The sequence below is a fragment of the Garra rufa genome, chromosome 2, assembly GCF_049309525.1.
Source record: "Garra rufa chromosome 2, GarRuf1.0, whole genome shotgun sequence".
Lineage (NCBI taxonomy): Eukaryota > Metazoa > Chordata > Actinopteri > Cypriniformes > Cyprinidae > Garra > Garra rufa.
Genome location: NC_133362.1, coordinates 26,714,380 through 26,728,647, shown reverse-complemented (window position 1 = coordinate 26,728,647; position 14,268 = coordinate 26,714,380). Strand labels below are relative to the sequence as shown.

Below are 14,268 nucleotides of genomic sequence, written 5' to 3'. Positions count from 1 at the left end.
CATGACGTGCTGGAAAGCATGGCTGCTAGCTTCAGCTACTATTGTTCAGCAGTGAAGCTAGTTAGCATTAGCAGGAAGGATTACGATGAGCAAACTTTTCCCTTCCTGCTCCATGAGGATTTGTGAGCAGGAGCTGGCCTGGTTGAACTGCTTTGTTAAATCCCTTAGGAGCTTAAATTAGTGAACACAAAAGGGAAATGTGCTAATGTTATTCCAAATAGATCTATTAAATCTTTGAAAAGCAGTCAAATACGAATATAGTAACCGTTCAGTTTGGGGATGGTACGATTTTTTTAAATGTTTTTGAAAAAAACGTTTTTTATGTTCGCCAAGGCTGCATTTATTTGGTTAATATATATTTAAATCAGTGACGTTGTAAAATATTATTACAATTTAAAGTGATTGTTTTATATTTTAATATATTTTAAAATGTAATTTATATCTGTGATGGCAAAGCTGAACTTTCAGCATCATTATTCTAGTTTTCAGTGTCACATGATCCTTTAGAAATCATTCTGATTTGCTGTTCAAGAAACAAGAAAACAGTTGTCCAGCATAACATTTTTGTGGAAACCATGATACTTTGTCAGCATTCTTTGATGAATATAAAGTTCAGAAGAACAACATTTATTTGAAATAAAAATAATTTGTAACAATCATTGTCACATTTGATCAATTTAATGCGTCACTATTTTTCATAAAATTACAGATTACAATGAATGTGAAAGTATCATAAATGTACAGTAAATGATAAAGTAAATGATTACTTTTTTGGTAAAATCAGCTTAAAATAAAATCTTATAAGTTATTTTTCACAATACAGCAAAAAACAGCTCTTCAGTCTTAAAAATAAAGGTTATTTATTGGCATTGATGGTTCCATGAAGAACATCAATGGAATCTTTAAAATGCAGAAAAGGTTCTTTATAGTATTCTTCAGATTTTTAAAATGTTCTTCTAAATGGTTCTTCTGTGGCATCACTGCAAAAACGCCCCTTTGGAACCTCTACTATTCAGTGTAATTTGCCTCTACTATTCACATAAATAAATAGCTTTTCGAAGTACAGTAGCAGTTCCTGAATTAATAAGGATGTTTGGTCTCCAAGCTTCTCAGACACTATCACAGAGCACTAGAGCAACATACTGTCATGACATTCCTCAGCACACAGCCATCGCCCCCTTTAGTTTGGCCTCTGTGAGCCTTTCACTCTGACTGCCCATGCAAACTGCTCACTGAGTCTGAACAAAAGGAAAGCAAGAAAAAAGGCCTTCAAAGAGGCAATGTACAGTGAGATTAAAACGACGATGCTTAACACGATGAGCATCAGTGCAGTCTTTATTGCACTCATTAATACATTCAAAATAATAATAATAATAAAAAGCAATCAATGAACACTTAAGGGTACTTAATGGCACATTTTTGTATGCAAAAAAATTGATATAATTTTTAGTGCAAACTGCAAAATGAGAATTTGTGAGCGTTGTTTTTTGATAAATCCATTTGATTACTTATAGAAACCTGAACAACAAAAACAACATATTAGCCCTGAAAAAAACAAAAAACAGTTTGAGCGTCTAGTGAGGTTCTTGTTTCTCTACATGATGCTGCCGTGCTACAGCTGTGATCAGGGCTGCCCCTTTCCCACTGCCATCTTCTGACAGGATGAACTCCACCTTACAGTTAGGCGCGAGATCTCTGACAGTGTCCTTTAAGATTGTGGAGAAGCTGTCATGAAAAGCAACGTGTAGTTTAGGATATGAATCCAACACTAATTAAATGTAAATGTAAATGTGAATGTTCCGCTAATCTTTACTTACTGTGGATGTAACTTGTAAAGGGTGCCATCCACTCCTACTGTAATCTCCAGACTGTCCAGACCACGGTTCTCTCTGATTTTGTCTACAATAGCAGCCATTCCTGCTCCACAGAGCTGAGCTGCTCGACGGGAAACGGCTCCGCACACTTCTTTCACAATAATACTGTCGTCACATGTGCTGTCCAAACCCAGACTCTGCAGAATAGACCTCACTTGCAGTAGTGCCAGACGGTCACTAGGTAAATAGAAGAAGCCAAAGCATAAGTCAAAATACATAATAATAACAACATAATAATACATAATATTGCATTTATTCACTTAGAAGTTAGAAAGAAAAAAATGGGAAAAAAAGGGGATGGCTCATCCAAAAATGAAAATTACCAAATGATTTACTCACCCTCAAGCCATCCTAGGTGTATATGACTTTCTTCTTTCAGATGAATACAATTGGAGTTATATTAAAAATGTCCTGGCTTTTCCCAGGTTTATAATGGCCATGAATGGGTGTTGAAAGTTTGAAGTCCAAAATAAAGTGCGTCCATCCATCATAAAAAGTACTCCACACGGCTCCGGGGTGTTAAAAAAAGGCCTTCTGAAGTGAATCGATGCATTTTTGTTAGAAAAATATCCATTTTAAAATTCTTAAAACCATAATATGTAGCTTTCGCTTACTGTCGTATGCATGTTCATGAGAGAGTGCCATTTCAGCAGATGACGTAGGTAAACGTGGTGATGAATGTGGAAATTACATACGCAGAAGCGCAGAGAAGAAAGCAAAACAACATTGGTCAAAACGAGGTACAAAACAAGAATCTGTAAAGAAAATGTTGAAGGATTTCGATATAAGCCAAGAGGACATTTTCAGTTGCTGTAAACAAAATTTGGTTCTCACAAGACTAGCATATTTTCATTGTAGCTTACGCTATGCCTACGTCATCCGCTGGAACACCACTCTCTCGTGAACACACGCATGACAGTTAACGGAAGCTAGAGATTACGGTTTATACGGTTATGGATGAAAAGTGGATATTTTTCTCACACAAATAGATAGATTCACTTTAGAAGGCCTTTAATAACAGTGTTGTTTTTGACAACCATCTTAGATTTAGTCTTAGTCTTAGTCTTTTGGACTAAAATGCTTATTAGTTTTAGTCAAATTTTTGTCACTTCTATATGTGATAGTTTTAGTCCAATTTTAGTCGACGAAAAGTCATAAAGGTTTTAGTCTAGTTTTAGTCAAAAAAAGGGGGAAAAGTAGTCTTTTAACAAATTAATGTAGGTCAGTAAGTATTTTGCTGTTGGGTAGTGTCACTTATAAGTTGTGAAAATAGCAGATCTATAGTTCAACTCAATTTGAGCTTCCGGATCGACTATTTTCACCAATAATTACAATAATGAAGGAATGGTTTTAGACATAAAAGACATATATTTGAAATAATGTGCAAACTGCCGCCATCATGGTTAATCGTCTGTCTGTCTGAGTGACAACAATGTAACATGTTGAGCAGGTTGTGCGCTGCACGCCAGGTGGTGGGCGTAACCAAACAAGGATAGAATGCTAAAAGGGCTTGCCATAGCCTACTAGTATGGCAAAGAGTATTTAATGCTAAAACGGCTTGCCATAGCCTACTAGTATGGCAAAGAGTATTTAATGCTAAAACGGCTTGCCATAGCGGCAGATACTTTTTAGGCATGCACAATAAGCAGAAATGTCGTGCATTTTAAACGTCTGACGGACCACCCACTAACATTTTCGTCTATTCTCGTCTCGTTAACGAAAACTCACACACGTCTCGTCATGTTTTAGTCATCAACGAGCCATTTTTATCTCGTCATCGTCTCGTTATTGTCATGAAAAAAAGATGCGTCAATGAAATGATTTCATCATCGTCATCGTTGATGAAAACAACACTGTTTAATAACCCCTGGAGCTGTATGGCGTAGTTTTTATGGTGGATGGACACACTTCATTGGACTTCAATTGGACACCCATTCACTGCAATTATAAAGCTAGAAAGAGCCAGGACATTAGTATCATATACTCACATATTGCTCATAAATAAGCAACTAGGTGCATACTAAATATGGCCTTCAGCTAAAGGTAAAATCTACAGAGTATGCTGAACAATATTGGCATGATATATCAAGAATATGCAAAAATATTTAGGGAGTTGGGGTCAGTCACATGACCAATATTTCTGTTGTAAATGGGTACTGTACCTCTCAATCTGTGAAAGGAACTTGGTCTCAAAGATGCCTCTGGTCTTCAGTCTCTCTGTGATGCGACCACGAAACAGAAGACCACGCTTTGTGAGATCAATGAGGATCTGTCTTACAATCTCTCCCAAATACATTCCACTGGTCATCTTTTCAAACCTGGAAATGAGAGATAACACATCAGATTATATTTTGAAAACTTGACACTTTGTATATAAAAAAAGAAAAGAAAAAAGAATTAATTTAATAATTTAATATAAATATATAATTAAATGATAATCTTAACATTAATAGCAAAGAAAGTAATTAATAAATATTTTAATGCGACTTATTTTTTGCCTTTTCGCCCTTAAAAGGCTATGTGTATTACAACAGGGTGCTAACATTGTTTTCATGCTGTTTGCATGAACTCCTGATCGTATACTGCCTCCATGTGGACTAATGCAGAAAACTTGGATTGCACTTGCACTGTTTAGATAACCATTGAAAAATAACATTGGTCATCTTTACCTTTGTTTTCCTGGATTGAGTGAGCCTTGGTCCACTTCTCTGTCATATCTAGTCCGGATGTCCTCAATATTATCATTCTCTCCAAATCCTCCCCATTCAGTGTTCACACACATCTGGCCTTCATCACCCTCCACAACCTCAATGTTCTTCATCTCTTCCATGTAACACACATTACTTCCCGTTCCTGCAGAGTTAAGAATCATAGAAGTGTTGACATGTTGCAAACATGGTTGTCAGTTACCATACAGCCTCACTGAAACACCACAGAAATGCATACCAGCAATAAGACCAATCTGACATTTAGGGTCCTCATATGCACATGTCATCATTGTGCCAACTGTGTCATTCACTATCGCAACGATATCAAGGTCAAATTCCTGAAAGGAACAAATTCATTCATGATCACACCAATACAAACATCAGCAGCACAAAATAGGCAAAACTAGAGTCTCATTCAAAAAAGATTATAAGCTACATTATAATCATTTATAAAAAAATAAGCATTTGGTTAAGTCTGAATACTCTGATTATTTGACAATTCAACATTAATTAACATTAATAATAAAAATAGTGCTTCTGTGTAAGTGGATGAGTGTGTCATGCATGCAAAAACAACTTAATGTTTGCTTCCTCTCACATTTCGTCTTTTGATGGCCTCTCTCAGCATATCCACAACATCAACCCCCTCGCAATCTGTTGCTTTGAAGCCTTTCGTCCAGCAGACCAGATCTCCCTAAACAAGTGGATGGCAAGAATTATGAATTGAGAGTATTGTTTGTCTGTGTGCTTTAACAGTTTGTTTTAAAGTGTTTAAGTCTTGTTATGAGAATTATATTGACAACTGAAGTGACCTCTGATAACCCAAAGTAGATGCTTGTTTACCTTATCAATACCTGTCTGATTGCATGGGAAAGAGAAGGTGAAGCCAAGTGGTAAGCGAGTGTTCTTCATCCCCATATAGTCCAAGAAATCCGAGATACACTGAACTATGTGGTCAAACAACTGAAATAATAAAAAACAACCTTTAAAAACAATCATTAAAATAGCTTAAAATATCTTGTGAAGGTTGTACTGATACATTTCTGGACCCTATATAGCACAATGACCTTAAATATGTGACCCTGTACCACAAGTCATAGAGGTACATTTTTTTAAACTGAAATTCATACATCATCTGAAAGCTAAATAAATAAGAATAATAGATGTATGGTTTGTTAGCATAGGACAATATTATCCGAGATACAACTATTTGAAAATCTGGAATCTGAGGGTGCAAAAAAAAATCTAAATAATGAGTAAATCGCCTTTAAAGTTGTCCAAATGAAGTTCTTGATAATGCATATTACTATCCAAAAATTAAGTTTTGATATTTTTACAGTAGGAAATTTACAAAATAACTTCATGGAACATGATCTTTATTTAATATCCCAATGATTTCTGGCATAAAAGAAAAATTGATAATTTTACATACAATGTATTGTTGGCAATTGCTACAAATATACTTGGCTACTTATGACTGGTTTTGTGGTCCAGGGTCACATATGTGATACTAATGTATTCATTTGGACTAATGTGATTTTGTTTCCTTGTTGATAGTGTTTACCTCTTCTCCTGTGCCTTGCATGATCTCCAGTGGAATGGCATAAATCTTGTTGTACATCCGAACTGAATTTCGCATACCGGTACGAATCTTAACCACCAACACACGGAAATTGGTTCCACCAAGATCCAAGGCAAGGTACTTTCCTCTTTCTATGAAATTAACAACATTCAATGACATAAAATATATGTTAATAAGTCAATTATCATTATGCTCAGACATTACATCTATTCGGTTTCCCACTGATTATACAAATAACATCAAAAAGAAAAAAAGAAAAACTATATAATCTGCAGCATCTCCTTACCTGTAAATATGACAAGAGGTTTGGAAAATGGATATTATATTAAATTATATAACAGGGCTAAAATAAATGATAACTCACAAAAAAAGAAGAAAAATTACTGATTTCTATGAGGAGTAGAGCTGCACCATTCTGGATAAATTGAGTATTTTTTTCCGATTTTTTTGTTTCAAACTGAGATCATGATTCTCCCACGATTTTCAACTAAGCTAAATATGATATAATTTACTAGAGGCTGTGACAAAATATTCATTGCCTTTTTCTTTTCAAAAATGTTTCAATAATTTGAATGAATCAGCATTTTTGAACAAATCTCTTGAATGAATGATTCAATGTCAAATCATTATTTAACAGTCAAAGCCTAGTGGTGAAACAATGTAATTAACAGTAGCATTTCCATTCAAATTGCGCAAATTGAAATTGAAAATATGCCCAATGGAAACATCCATACATTGCAAAAAGGTTTTTACACTCACATGAGGTGGTTTTAAGTATAAGGGTCTTTCCTTTGATTAAAAATAATGGCTAGAGCGGTGACTGCAATATATGTAAACCTATCAACATCTGTGGCTATGACTTATCTTGAGGAAAAAAAATGTTTTAGTCGCATAACATCAGTTGATCAAAACGCTATCAATTCGCAATAGGTTTTTTATCGTCATTTACAAAATATCACAAAAGCTTTGCACAAATCTGTAATGATTCACTGTAACCAAGAAATGTTATTTGAAGCTCCAATTCAAAGCAAAAATTACTTTCAAAAGATGATTTGCTTCATTTTGATCACTACCATATACATTTTTTCCCAATACTTCTTTGATAATATGAACAATTGTAAGACAGAAATAATACTATGTGGTTGAATAGACTAAACATGACAAACTCTCCTTGTCAGCAGCAGCGCAAACACAGATTTGAATGTTCTGATATGACTTTGACAAAGGTTTAATAGATTACGTGGGTGTTTGAATTGAGATTGCGATCTTTAAACAATTAATCGTGCAGCTTTAATGAGTAGACCGTTTCCTTTACCTGTCCCATCTGGAGTCCTGTAAACATATGTGGGCAGCATTTTGACTGAGGCAGTGGGATGGGAGTCTTTCTTCAAGCCTCGTTCCAACTCCACGCGCATCCTTGCCTTCACTTCCTGAAGCTGTGTGGGGCTCAAGGCAAAGGCTGCAAGAGTATCGTCAATCTCCTTCCGTTGGGACGCTAACCGCTGAGCTACTGCAGTGACCATGGCGGCACCTTTTGCACTGCCACTTTCAGACAGCACAAAACGGACATGACAGTCTGGCACCAGATGGCGGACCACCTTGTGGAGCCTCTTGGGGTACCTTTAAAATTCAAAACCAAGTTGTGGGTTTAAAAAAAAAAAAAACTTTTCATACAAAATCTTCTTGGGTTTTGTATGTGAAGGTGAATTGACGTACTGTGGATGTGTTCTGTAGACCATCCCATCCACTCCTACTGTGGTCCGAAGGGTCTTCATTTTCTTGTTTTCTCTGATCCGTGTGAGGATGGCAGCCAAAGCGGCAGCAACCAGATTAGCTGACCTAAAGGAGACGATGGTACAGACATGCTGGACAGCAATGCAATCCTCGTCACTGGGATTTAGCCCCAGGTCTTCCAGGATCTCCTTGGTGTTCTCCAAACCGCCTTTATACCTGGAAACATCCTCAGTTAGAATATGTACATTTAAACCCCTTCTTGACCAGCACTAACCGCCAAAAACCAAGCTGAGCTAGGGTGGAAATTCAAACTAATATAAGATAATCTATTCAGCAGGGGAAGTTCTCAGATAATCACTAAAACATGACGATTTAGAACTTAAAATCAATCATATCCACCTTATTCTTTACCACAGAAGTAAGACTATGTGCAAGACCTCCGGTTCATTAGTCGCTATAAAAATAATAATGACAAGAACCAGTGTGTTCAAATAAGATAATACATTAAAATAACATAGTAAGACACACCAATTTGCAATATGAAGCAGCAAAACGAGCTGTTTTGTACAGCTAAAAATTTTTGGATGGAGATAGGACCAGAAGCCAGACCTATAAAATTTACAAATGGCCACACCCACTCTTACAAGAAAAATATATTGCTTATTTTAACCCATTTTATATTAGTTTATATTTGTGAGTATGTAATCTTACTGTTCAATCAAGCAAATGTGGTTGGTCTGGAAAGTTCCCTTGGTTCGGAGAGCATCAGAGATTTGGCCACGAAAGAGTAGACCCTTTTTGGCCATCTTCAGCAGGATGAGTCTCACAAGCTCTCCCATGTACATCCCACTCACCATCTTTTCAAACCTGGGAATGACACAACCAGAGTTACAAAGGTGGTAATACATAGACTATAAAACTTGGTGAAACAATAGAGTTAAATGCACATATTTTGGGAATAACCTTAAATCAGAGGTGCCCAAACATTTTACTATAAAACTTAATTGAGGGTCAAATGATAAAGTAAATGTTGCATTATATCCAACTATATGGGCCACTATTTGGGCCACATTTGCCTGCAGTGTGAATGTAGCCTAAGAGTCAACTTTGCCCACAAGCCCTGATTTCGGCATCTCTGTGTTAAAGCAGTCTGATGACTTGCCTATTAATGAGCACTTACAGCTGTTTTCCTGGGTTAATTGAGGCGGCATCAATTTCACGGTCAAAGCTTGTGATGAAATCATTAAGCACACCATCATCTCCAAATGCCCCCCATTCAGTATTAATACACATCCTGCCTTCATCTCCTTCCACCAGATCAATGTGTCGCATTTCCTCCATGTAACACGCATTAGTGCCGGTACCTGAAGAAATGCAAAGAAAAGAAAATGAAACATTTATTTTTTCTTACCTTTGCATGATTCATATAAATTTAAAAGTTGTATTTCTTTTTAAACCTATTGTGAGAAAAGCATCCAGTGAGGCCTTACCTATAATAACCCCCACCTCACAGTTTTGATCATCATATCCACAGGTCATCATGGCCCCCACCGTATCATTGACCATAGCCAGGACATCCACGTCAATATCCTTCACACACAACAAAAAAATCTTTGCTTGAAAAACATGAACATGAATTACAAAGTCTACCAATGTAAATGATGAGAGAAGAAAATGGTATCCATACCTCAACTTTTTTAATGGCTTTCCGTAACAACTGCACCACATTGTTGCCTTGAACACCTCTAGCCTTGAAATTCTTTGACCATGACAGCAAGACACCCTGTTTCAACACAAACAAAACACGTCAGTGATGAGATCGACACTGATGATATGTGTATCTATTCTTCCATTTCACTAGTGTACTGAATCCATATTTCAATTACTTTAACACCATGATTCAATTTAAACAGGCTAAGTTAAGATTAAATTTTATATAGAGTTTATATACCTCATCTATTTTGGACTGTGCACATGGGAAAGAGAAGGTGAAGCCAAGAGGTTTTGTTGTGTGATTAATGTGTTTTTTCTGTAGAAAAGACTTCAAAGATTCCGCCACATGCTCAAAAAGCTGCAAGAGAAATGAATAAAACATATTTTAAATGAATATAATCTGACCCTTATTCATATCAAGGTCAGCTGATATTGTTTATTGCACTAGAGCAATGCATGAATAAATATATAATTGCTTTATCAGCATTGGTATTACAGGAAAGGATGTGACGTGAGGCCAAGTATGGTGACCCATTCTCGGAATTTGTGCTCTGCAATTAACCCATCCAAGTGCACACATACAGTAGTGGACACACACACACACACACCCGGAGAAGTGGGCAGCCATTGTTGCGGAGTTGGGGGAACGGTGCCTTGCTCAAGGGAAATTATCAAGGGATAAGTCGTGGTATTGAGGTTGGAGAGAGTGCTGTACATTCACAATCTCCACCTACAATCCCTGCCGGACCTGGGACTCGAAACTGCAACCTTTGGGTTACAAGTCCGACTATCTAACCATTAGGCCACGGCTGCCCCTAATTACAATTCACTGGAAACAGCTTGTAATCTGCAATGGTTTCCTTATTATAACAACTCATATTTGTGAAGCAATAATCACCTCACTTCCTCTGCCATTAAGGATCTCTTCAGGGATGGGGAAGGTTTCACTCTCCATTTCAACTTTCCCCTTGCCATCTTCTGAAACCTTAACCTGTAGCACCTTAAATTTCGAACCCCCCAGATCCAGTGCCAGAAACTCACCCTTTTCTGTGGGAGAAATATATGAAAGAGAACCATGTGACCCTGGACCACAAAACCAGTCATAAGTAGCACAGTTAAATTAGCAGCGACAGCCAACAATACATTGTATGGGTCAAAATTATTGATTAGTAAAGATCATGCTCCGTAAAGATAAATTGTGAATTTATTACCATAAATATACCAAAACTTAATTTTTGATTAGTAACATGCATTGCTAAGAACATCATTTAGACAACTTTAAAGGCAATTTTCTCAGATTCACCCTCAGATTCCAGATTTTCAAATAGTTGTATTTCAGCCAAATATTGTCCAATCCTAACAAACCATTCATCAATGGAAAGTTTATATATCCGCTTTCAGCTGATGTATGAATCTCAATTTCAAAACTTATGACTGGTTTTCTAGTCCAGGGTCACATATGGAAAGTTCTCATAAACATAGGATTTAATTATTCAATATTACTCAAATGAAGTGGTTTCGGCTTTTTCTTGTGCATGTGAAAAATTAGAATAGTAGCCTTGTAAATATCAGTGTACCTGAGCCATCAGGTGTTGAATAAACGTGAGTCGGCAGCATCTTTACTGCAGCTGTAGCATTGCTCTCGTTTGACAGTCCTTTCTCAATCTCCCGCCGAAACCGAGCTGATATGTCCTTCAGCTGATCATCTGACAGGCGCATTGCGTACAGATATCGGTCTACCTGTGGAGAAACACAATTATTTAACTCTTTGATTTCTCTTTTGATGGCCAGCTTTGTTTCCTTCACACGTTCTTATTTTGAAAGGATGGTTCACCCAAATATGAAAATTCTGTCATTAATTACTCACCTTCATGTCATTCCAAACCTGTAAGACCTTTGTTCATCTTCAAACTCTTTCTGACCCTGCATAGACAGCAATGCAACTGACATGTTTAAGGCCCAGAAAGGTAGTAAGGACATTGATAAAATGATCCATTTGACCACCATTCACAACAATACCATGATGCATGAACCACCGATGTCACATGGACTATTTTAAAAATGTCCTTACTAATACCAGAAAGCTCGCAGATTTCATTAAAAATATCTTCATGTTCTGAAGATGAACAAAGGTCTTACAGGTTTGGAAAGTGAGTAATTAATGACAGAATTTTCCTTTTTTTGTGAACTATCTCTTCAATACATTTAGTGAAACTAAATATTATGGAATACGTGGCTGAATAACAAGTTAAAACAAATGATTCAAAGACAAAGTACTGACAAAAAATAATATCAAGAATGATAAAATGTATTTCAACACTGTGGAGGAATGACAATATGTGTGACCAATGACCAAGCAAAAAGTAACACTAATACTATCGGTGACGTGCAATTATATGTCATATTGAAAGATAATGCAGGTGTGTTTCTGGAGATAAAAATGATACCTGTTGTAAAATGACATAGTCTAAACTATCAGTGAACACGTGGAGATACATTTCATCCAAATCTAAGCTCTCTATAGAGTTCTTTATGAATTTGTACATTTGATTTATATATTTACTGAACATGCATGAACAATTGTCCAGCGTATCTATGAACTCCTATAATACGGTTTAAAAAAAAACCCAGGATGTACCTTTGCTCCCTATATATTTCCCATCCTTCTATTTTGTGTTAGTTTATCACTTCAATGACTTAACTTTTATTATAAAATGGTAAAAACAGTAATAATAAAGAGCGAGTAGGCCTCTTTAACTGGTAAAGTATAACAGATACCTTCTTTGTAAACTACTGACAGAGAGAGAGAGATTAAATTGTAAAAAAAAAAAAAAAAATCATTGTTTACATTTTGGTTCACAAAAGGTGTTAACTTTTATGGAAATAAAAATCTGTTCAATAAATGCGGATGAGTAGGTCAAGGTCCTCTCTCTCCTCATGCAGTCAGTTATCTGCCCACAGAAAGCATTTGTGTGAAGAGTTAATGATTCCACAGGCTGCAGTAAAATCACATTCATCATGGACACCAGACTACATCTGACAATTCACCGAATTAAACACAAAATCACAAAACAGCAAAGAACTTCACAGACACCTTAACAAAGAGAACTGAATAAAAACAGATTTCACAATTGTTTTGTGAAAAACAATCATTAGTTTGTCTGAAAACAGTTACCTTCTTGATCTGATCCTCCTGAAGCTTTGAGAAGTAAAAGGATAGTAGATGAACCGCAAACATCTTGACTTCCTAACACAGGTGGCAACCTCAGATAAAATGTGATTTACTTATTGAAAGACCAAATGAATCATCAGATTTCAAAGTATGTCCCCCTGACTCCTCAGGAGCAATAGTATGACTGAGGTAAAGTTTTCCTCTGATCTTGTATTTCTCTATGCGAGAGTTCAGCACTTGCTTTTCCCTCCCCTTTCACGGCTAAATAATTAATATCTAAGCTTCGTCCGGCCCCTTTGCTCTCCAGCCTCTCCTAGCAATGTGTTTGGATTCACTCCAAACAGCAGGAGCACCTTAAAACAATCATGAGCGAAACAATAGATCAAAAAGAGTCCTTTCTGTTCGGTTCAAGTTCAGTATGTAAACATCCTTAGAGAGTAAGTGATAAAAACATTTTAAATGCAGAACGGCCTTATCTACATTCACCAGGACAGAGCTGACAAGATCAATGAGAGGGTATTTCTGCCCAGATGTTTTCTGGTCTTTGCTCCTCTGGGTTTGTAACTTTTGTAAGATATTAAATGTAATGTAAGTTCACAAGGGTTTAATGGGCTAAAACCAAAGAAAATGTTCAGGGATTAAGATGTTGCTCAGGCGTTCAGCTAATGCGGTTACCATAGGAGCAGGCAGAGATTAACCGGGGGCCTTTAGCAAACAGAGCAGGTTGATCTACCAAACATTTTTAACACTTCACTTCTTTGCTGAATTATTCATCCTGAAAAAATGACCCAGCATCATGATAAACGCTGTCAGCTGCTCCATTTTAGTTGATATTTACAATGGTGTAAAATGCAACTATAAAGGTGTTTTTCACAAATTACATACAAAAAAACGTGTGCTTAGTTTGACTTCCTGAATAATTTTCTAAAGGTTTAAAGGGATAGTTCACCTAAAAGTTAAAATACTGTCATTAATTACTCACCCTCATGTCGTTCCAAACCTGTCTTTCGGGTTTGGAATGACATAAGGGCGAGTAATTAACAGGGTTCGTACAGATACTGCAAAATAACATTTTGTTTTTGTTTTTTTAAGCACTACTTTTTTGATTTTCAAAGACTTCAATCAGAGATCTCACTTATCAAACAATGTCTTATCTTTCAAAAAAAATAAATAAATACAGAAATAAATAAATAAAAATACACAAAAAAATGGCAAAAATAAAGAGAAGCACATGTATTACTAAGTATTACTACTAGAGTATTACAAATTACTTCACTTTTTCTATAGGAAAACCACGGTTATTTTTCTTAAGGATACTGTATTTGTGTATATTTTATTTTTGTTTCGTAACTATACTGCTTTAATGGTTTGATGTTTTCTACTATTTAAGAAAAAAAATCTGAAAAAAAAATAGTTTCAAATCCTGATTTGAATCAAATGTTTCATGATCTGATCTTAATTTCACAATGATTTTTGGCATAAAAG

At 36.1% G+C, this 14,268-nt stretch overlaps 1 protein-coding gene across 1 annotated transcript; it reads right to left on the bottom strand.

Annotated features, from left to right (window-relative positions):
• Window positions 1–836: 836 nt before the first annotated feature.
• On the bottom strand, window positions 837–12,993 carry hkdc1 (hexokinase domain containing 1). Its single transcript, XM_073833986.1, has 18 exons — window positions 12,787–12,993; window positions 11,189–11,351; window positions 10,510–10,658; window positions 9,850–9,969; window positions 9,586–9,681; window positions 9,389–9,488; window positions 9,079–9,262; window positions 8,610–8,765; window positions 7,881–8,114; window positions 7,480–7,784; window positions 6,147–6,295; window positions 5,426–5,545; window positions 5,181–5,276; window positions 4,821–4,920; window positions 4,544–4,727; window positions 4,037–4,192; window positions 1,818–2,051; window positions 837–1,725 (listed from the first exon to the last, which is right to left on the bottom strand). The coding sequence occupies exons 1-18, from the start codon at window positions 12,847–12,849 to the stop codon at window positions 1,575–1,577; spliced, it is 2,760 nt and encodes a 919-aa protein (XP_073690087.1). The 5' UTR covers window positions 12,850–12,993; the 3' UTR covers window positions 837–1,574.
• Between the last annotated feature and the right edge of the window lie 1,275 nt (window positions 12,994–14,268).